Source organism: Apodemus sylvaticus, chromosome 14 (genome assembly GCF_947179515.1).
Source record: "Apodemus sylvaticus chromosome 14, mApoSyl1.1, whole genome shotgun sequence".
NCBI classification, from domain to species: domain Eukaryota; kingdom Metazoa; phylum Chordata; class Mammalia; order Rodentia; family Muridae; genus Apodemus; species Apodemus sylvaticus.
The window spans coordinates 26,005,439-26,013,377 of NC_067485.1; the positions used below are offsets into that span (position 1 = coordinate 26,005,439).

Genomic DNA, 7,939 nt, shown 5'->3' on the forward strand with positions numbered 1-7,939 from the left:
AGCCTGTTAGAATCAGTCACTTCATTTAAATGAGCACATTTCCTACAGTCAAACAAATTGTGTATTTGAATATATAAATGACTTCTCAGTTTCCCTGTGTCATTGGTTGCATACATTAATGTCAATCTTTCAGATCATGACTTAAGCATAAAATGTGACAGCCTTTTAAAATTCACATCTTATAAAAAGCCAACTTCTGAAAAGACATTTTAAAAAATCCAAACATAAAACATAAGGCTCTACGAATCACTTAGATCCCTGCCCATTGGTGGCGATATTGTCCCTTGAAGTATGGCTATCCTTACCAGGGCAGTGTCTAGGAAGTCTTCCACAGCATTGGTCAGCAGTGCCTCCGAGGCCAGCACATTGGAGATCAGAAGTCTTGTTATTGTTTCAAACCAGGAAACCATGTGCACAGAAGAAATGCTGATGAAACCACATGGGTCTGAGTGGGAACCACCTCCTTCTCCACAAGACTGACAAGATCATTGCCCACTAAAGGAAAAGCAGCCTGAAGACCTTCTCCCATGCACAATATAGGCTTCCCATCCATCAAGAGCAAATCAGAAAGGACACAAATGGTCCAGAATTGCAAAGGGGAAGGTCACAATCACACATCAGTAAGATAGGACACTTGATGAAGGATCGGTGCCCAAACGCCCACAGCGGAGGCGGCAGAAGAGGTCACGGTTAGGTGAACCTGTGCAGCACAGGGCAATTAGTGTGACTTTGAGAAGCAAGCTATGGAAAGCAAACAAACAACACAAATGTGCTGGATGTGCTGGAACATGCCTATGAACGCAGAACTTGGGAGGATGAAGTGGGAGGACCACTGAGAGTTCAAGGCCAATCTAAACTATGCAGCGAGATCCTCTCACAAAACCAAATTAAACATACAAGATGACAACAGTTTGGACATTGCTACAGAAGCCTTTGAAGCTATAGGAAATATGCCTCAGGCTTTGCTATCTTCTTCCAAGAGCTATTGGCCCATTGCATTGATTTCCCTCACACCCCTCCTAGGAAAGTATGTCCAACTGAATGCTATGCTGCTGTGCTTGGGATGGTTAGAACTTCTGTGGCATCTTAAAATAGATGTACTCAAAGTACGGGTCGTCTTCAGGGCCATTTTGCAGAGAAGAGGAAGAGGAAGAGGGAGGAGGAGGGGGAAGCCAAGGGGAAGGGGAAGGGGAAGGAGGAGAAAGAGAAGGGAAGGAGGAGGAGGGAGAAGAGGAGGAGGAAGAAGAGGAGAAGGAAGAAGAAGAGGAGGAAGAAGAAGAGGAGGAAGAAGAGGAGGAGGAGGAAGGGGAGGAAGGGGAGGAAGAGGAAGAGGAAGGGGAGGAGGAGGAAGGGGAGGAAGAGGAGGAGGAAGGGGAGGAGGAGGAAGGGGAGGAGGAGGAAGGGGAGGAGGAGGAAGGGGAGGAGGAGGAAGGGGAGGAGGAGGAAGGGGAGGGGGAAGGGGAGGAGGAAGGGAAGGAGGAAGGGGAGGAGGAAGGGGAGGAGGAAGGGGAGGAGGAAGGGGAGGGAGAAGGGGAGGGAGAAGGGGAGGAGGAAGGAAAGAGGAAGGAAAGAGGAAGGAAAGAGGAAGGAAAGAGGAAGGAAAGAAGAAAACGACAACGACAATGACAACAACAACAATGACAAGTCTGGAGATACAGCTTAGTGGTAGAGCACCTGCCTAGCATGCAGTCTCTAGTGAGACACAAATACACACAGACACACACAGAGTGGGATAAGAAAACACATGTATACTTATAAATTCAATCAGCTGAACATAGCATTGGTGACATGAACTATTGAGAGACAGCTCTTGAGTAGAGTTGGAAACTGGGGTGCGGCTTAGTTGATCCGTGCTTAGTAATGGAAGTATTCCCTAAGCCCTTTCATGTGCCCCAGTGGTACAACCTCTAGCAGATGCTCAGACTCCTCACAGGGCAAGAGCAACGACTTAAGGGATGGCGCTGAGTCCTCTTGGATCTTAGGGACAGGGTTAGATATGGGCTTCCTGCAGAGAACTCTTACTCTCCGAGGTAGAATTAATTCCTAAGCACACTGTGTGCTAAGCCTATGGTTGGTCTGCCAATACAGAACCAAGTATCCCTTTCTTCTCCACAATGTCCATCTGCTCTTCTTGGTCAAAACATACAAGAAGTAATATACCCTCAGAAGGGGCCTGAGATAGTTGTGACAACTTCATCACCAAGTAGAATTTCCACAGAAACATGGAAGTTTCCATTTCAAATTCCAGTAGAGATTGGATGAGACCCTTTGTTATATAGTGGGAGAGCATCTGTGATATTATCCTTGTCAACCTTACTAGATTTAGAATTACACACACACAGAAGGCAGATGCGCTCGCGCGCACACACACAGACACAGATGCTCACATAAACACACCCCTGGGTGTGTCTGTGAGGGTAGCTTCAGGAGGATGACCCAGGTATCCCCCATGAATGTGGATGGCACTGTCTTACCAGCTGGGATCCTAGACTCAATATAACCAAAGAACTGAGCTCCAACAGTCAATTCTATTGGTTTCCTTACTGTAGGTGCAAGGAGACCAGCAGTTTCATGCTCCTCCCAGGGGGAATTCCCATCATGATGGACTATACCCTCAAACTGTGAGCCAAGATGTGCCTGGGGCATTTCTTCATACACATGAGTGGAGTATCTAATATAGCCTTTAAGACCTGAAAGGAGAAATCAGGCTGGGGCATATTCCAACTCATAATCCCCAAGCAACCAGCTTAGGTTCCAAAGTGCCTGTAGAACATCCCTGCTCCGTTTCCTCTGAGAGTCATCTCTTCCCTGCCCCATGTAATCTGCACAAGTTAAGGCATCTGAAGCTAAGGGACATCATATACAAAATCAGCTCATGCCTTTTGTGTTTCCGTGGTCCTGGGTATTGAGGCCTCAGCCATGTGCTCTACAGTTGAACTATATCTCTAGTTCTCTCTTTTACCCATTATTTTTAGTGTTGGAAAAAGAAAAATATAGATTGGGGGAAATGATAAAGAACTCCCAAGAGTAGGAGAAGCCCCACAGGAGGAATATTCTTCACTCTTTATTTTGAGACAATGTCTACCCTGCCCACACCACTCTTGAACTCAGGCTGCAGCCCAGAGTCACTTTGCACTTATAATTTTCCTGCATTAGAATCCCAAAGAGCTGGAATTCCAGACCTGAGTCAGCAGACCCAGCTAAAAGCATAGTCTTTAATGTCCTCTGCAGAGTCCCAGAGAGGAGCTGCCAAGATGGCTGAACAGGTAAAAGTACTTGCTACCAAGTCTGAAGACCTGAATCCATGGAGGAAGAGAGAACTGACACCCAAAAGTTGTCTTCGACCTAAACACACACACACACACACACACACACAGAGAGAGAGAGAGAGAGAGAGAGAGAGAGAGAGAGAGACAGGCAGAGACAGAGAGACAAAGACAGAGACACAGACACACACACCATGGACACATAAACAGATGTCACACACATGTGCACACACACAGATGCACATGCACACACAGACACACACAACACTATGGCACACATGCATTCACACACACTTCACAATGATATTAAATAAAACCCCTAGAAAAGGGTTTGGGAAAACCTACAGCTCACTGTTCTCTCTGGAAAGGGAAGCCCCAGGAGGGGTGGCAGTTTATTTTAAAATGATGATACCTTCTTGGCCCAATCAGGTCTTAGAAAACTCCAAGAGTGAGATGCCCCCAGGTGGTAGAGCAGAGACTCATTACTCTCCTGATTACCTTCAGCAACCGAGTGCTTTCCCCCCACCTTCTCTCCAACAAACAAGAGAAGCCTCACTGTAGAGGAGAAAGTTGCAGTAAGATGTTTGTGAACAGCTTTTCTGCCATTAATACAGATGTTCACCATTATTACCTGGCTAATTTTTAAAAGCATTAAAATGATGTCACTCATGTGATTATTGAGTAAGCAAACAATATCTTGCTTATTCTTTCTTTTTTAGATCGGGGGCTTACAAAGAATGAAGCGTGAGGTGTATTAAGAGCAAAGGGAGGTTTTTGATGGGCTAAATGGAGAAAGTCTAAGTCTGATCATGTTCAGGAAGTCTACTCAGACAGAAAGCCAGCTCCCTGCTCCTCACATCTTCCCCAAAGTCTCTTGAAACCATCACTAGCACGTCATTCCTCACTGGGCTCCGAAGCACACGACACGTGCCTGCAAGCCCAGCACCCGGGAAGCAGAAGCCAGAGGACTGCTATGAGTCTGAGACCAGCCTGACACCCTAAAGCAAGTCCCCTGGGGCACAGAGAGAGAAAGATAAAAGAGGCTTGTAGAGATGGCTCAGAAGAGAAGAATTGCTCTTTCAGAGTTTGGTTCCAATCAACCATAACTCGCATCTCACAACTGCCTACAAACTCTAGTTCCAGGGAATCTGGTACCTCTGGATGCCACAGGTACCTACACACACACACACACACACACAGTTTAAAAAACACAAACAAGGGCTGGTGAGATGGCTTGGTGTTTAAGAACACTGACTGCTCTTCCAAAGGTCCTGAGTTCAAATCCCAGCACCACATGGTGGCTCACAGCCATCCATAATGAGATCTGATGCCCTCTTCTGGTGTGTCTGAAGACAGCCACAGTGTATTTACATATAACAATAAATAAATCTTTAAAAAAACAAAAACAAATAAACAATAATAGGGGCTTAGAAGGCAACTTAGTTACATCATACAGAAAGCCCTAAGTTTTATGCCCAGAATTCAGGAGCTATAGGCTGGGAGAACAGAAGTTCAAGCAAGTTTGAGATCAGCCCAGCCTACAGCAGCTCCTCCTGTTCCCTCCCCCCAATAAAATGCCATCAGCACGGAGGCCTGGGAAGAAGAGAGGTTGGTTATTACACACTCGTGTAATTCCATATATCTCCCAAATGCTCTACCCGAGGGCTGAGGATGTGGCTCAGTATCAGGGCATTCACCTAGCATACAGAAGGTCTGGGTTCAGAACTTTAGAAATAATGGCTGAGCTCTGCCCAACAGGAATTTATGAAACAAAAGTAACAAGTATGGACTCCTGGTTTTTCCTAACTTGATTTCAAAGGAAGAAAAAAATAAACTCTCCAACTAGATTAGTACTAAACTTTTTGTTTTGTTTCTTGGAAACAGGGTTTCTCTGTGTAGCACTGTCTGTCCTGGAACTCACTCTGTAGACCAGGCTGGCCTCAAACTCAGAGATCTGCCTCCCTCTGCCTCCAAGTTTTAAGTAAAAAGCATGCACCACCACGGGCCCCACATACTAGTTTTTATTTTTTTTCTCTCCCCCCCCAGAGGCTCATGCACCTTAGGTAGGTGTTCTACCACTGAGCAGCACCTCAAGTGCTCTTCCACTGAGCTGCCCCAAACGCCCCCCAGCTGTAAAGCACACTTATCTTTGGGATCAGTCCCTGCTGAATAAGCAAAGGTTCCTCTTGGTCTGGGTCATCCCTGAAGAATCTCTGGATACATTTCAGCAGCAGGGAACAATTCTGGAACTTGTTTTTATCCAGCTCCTGGGCACCAGAACACACTAACTTCAGAGCTCTGTCCAGTGTACACACATTGGCATTTCAATCCCCCAAAAGTCCACTTGCCTCTTTTATCAATCTGTCAAGATGGCGTAGGAGAAGATGGTTATATTTCTGAGGCACTTGGCTCTCTTTCTGCTGAAGATACTCTTCTATCACATGAAATCCTTTGCCATGAAATGTATCAGTAATAAGAGACTGAAGCTGGGAAGGCAATCAGTTGTGGATTACTAATTTTCCAAAGCACATTTGTTTTATATCAACACTTCAAACTAATGGTGTGCTCAACAACATCATCATCTGTGACAGCTGGGGAGATAGCTCAGTGGTAGTACTCAGCACAGGCAAGGACCTGGGTTCAAGGCCCAGCACCGCCAAAGAAATGAGCAAATGTAATTTGGTGGCTGGGGATGCATTCCAGTGTCAGAACACTCATCTAGCACGGGAAAGACCCTCTGCGCCAACATCATCACTGCAAATAATAATTCAGAATGAAATAATACAGAAAAAACTATAATAAACATGTCGGTCTCGAACTGCAGAATATGTCCATTGACAATCACTTTTTAAAAAAAAAGTTTTTGTTAGCTTTGGACAAAAGGACTACACGTGCGGACTACACAAATAGTGAAGGAATGGCAATCACTTATCAAGGTGTGGGACCTTGCTTTAGTGCCAGACAAAAGTTCTAGAGGAGGGGTTGGTGGGTCTCTAGCAGCTGCTGCATCTCCTCAGGATTTCATACCAGCGCAGACTCCTCACTGACCGTGTGTGAGTTTGACAACCACAGACTTGCAGAAAGCAGTTATGGGTAAGCTGTAAAAGCACCCAGGAGCACTGCACAGTTTAAACTACAACTATTCAACCCCTGGCTCACCCACTGAGGGTCAAAAGAGCAGCAGAGGAAAGAAAACAAAAGGTGGTGTCTAAACTAAGGCAAAGTCTGTCTCACCTCTAGTCTTGGCACACGGTCATGTCTAGACTCCCGATCCTCACCATTTGTCCCTTCAATTAAACTGACTCCCATGGGGCTGGTGAGATGGCTCAGTGGTTAAGAACACTGACTGCTCTTCCGGAGGTCATGAATTCAAATCCCAGCAACCACAGAGTGGCTCACAACCATCCATAATGAGAAACAAATAATAGTAGTATTGATGATGATGATGATAGACATTTAAACTGACTTCCCTCCCAAAAGTGGGTTGAATACAAACTTACAGGCGGGGCTTCTAGGATCCCCTTCAGCAATGCAGACCAGGTGCTTCATGGTACCTGCATTGATTCTGCTCCACAACCCTGCTCTATTAGGTCTGGGCACCTGTTGTTTGCCTCCCTGCTGGTCCTAAGTTCCCTGAAGATAGGCATTGAATAGGTTTTATTCAGTGCTGGCTACTTCTACCTGGAAGAAAAATGCTAGTCATCGGATAGCTTACAGTAGGCTTCTGAAGAGCTAATCAGAGTGAAGTCGAACAGACATGGTTGTAATGGGGTATCATAATGGAGAAAGCCAAGATTTCTCTGCTCCAGGCTTAAGGAAGAATGGCTCAGAGAAGCCATCTTTTAAAAATAAGGGGGGGGGGGGGTGGCCTGGAGAGATGGCTCAGTGGTTAAGAGCACTGAATGCTCTTCCAGAGGTCCTGAGTTCAATTCCCAGCAATCACATGGTAGCTCACAACCATCTGTAATAGGGTCCAATGCACTCTTCAGGTTTGTCTGAAGACAGCTAGTGTACTCATATGAATAAAAGTAAATAAATAAGTCTTTAAAAAATAAAATAAAAATATTAAAAAATGGGATACAAAGTTAAAGAATTTTCACCTGAAGAACTTTGAATGGCTGAGAAGCACCTTAAGAAATGTTCAGCATTTCTTTTATTCAGTCATTAGGGAAATGCAAATCAAAACAACCCTGAGATTTCACCTCACACCAGTCAGAATGGCTAAGATTAAAAACTCAGGAGACAGCAGGTATTGGCGAGAATGTGGAGAAAGAGGAACACTCCTCCACCACTGGTGGGAATGCAAGATGGTACAACCACTCTGGAAATCAGTCTGGCTGTTCCTCAGAAAACTGGGCGTAACACTTCTGGAGGACCCTACAATACTACTCCTGGGCATATACCCAGAGGATTCCCCGGCATGTAATAAGGACACATGCTCCACTATGTTCATAGCAGCCTTATTTATAATAGCCAGAAGCTGGAAAGAACCCAGATGTCCCTCAATGGAGGAATGGCTACAGAAACTGTGGTATATTTACACAATAGAATACTACTCAGCAATTAAAAACAATGAATTCGTGAAATTCTTAGGTAAATGGTTGGATCTGGAAAATATCATCCTAAGTGAGGTAACCCAATCACTAAAGAACACACATGGAATGTAGTCACTG

At 45.2% G+C, this 7,939-nt stretch overlaps 1 protein-coding gene across 1 annotated transcript in view; it reads right to left on the reverse strand.

Moving 5' to 3' along the window:
- Sycp2l (synaptonemal complex protein 2 like) overlaps positions 1-6,575 on the reverse strand; it is a 52,192-nt gene extending 45,617 nt beyond the window's left edge. The window contains exons 1-4 of the mRNA XM_052156596.1: positions 6,501-6,575; positions 5,615-5,752; positions 5,414-5,533; positions 306-410 (exon numbers count right to left, since the gene is read on the reverse strand). Of these exons, the coding sequence (XP_052012556.1) occupies positions 306-410; positions 5,414-5,533; positions 5,615-5,752; positions 6,501-6,575 (438 nt within the window). The remainder of the gene's footprint in view (positions 1-305; positions 411-5,413; positions 5,534-5,614; positions 5,753-6,500) is intronic.
- Between the last annotated feature and the right edge of the window lie 1,364 nt (positions 6,576-7,939).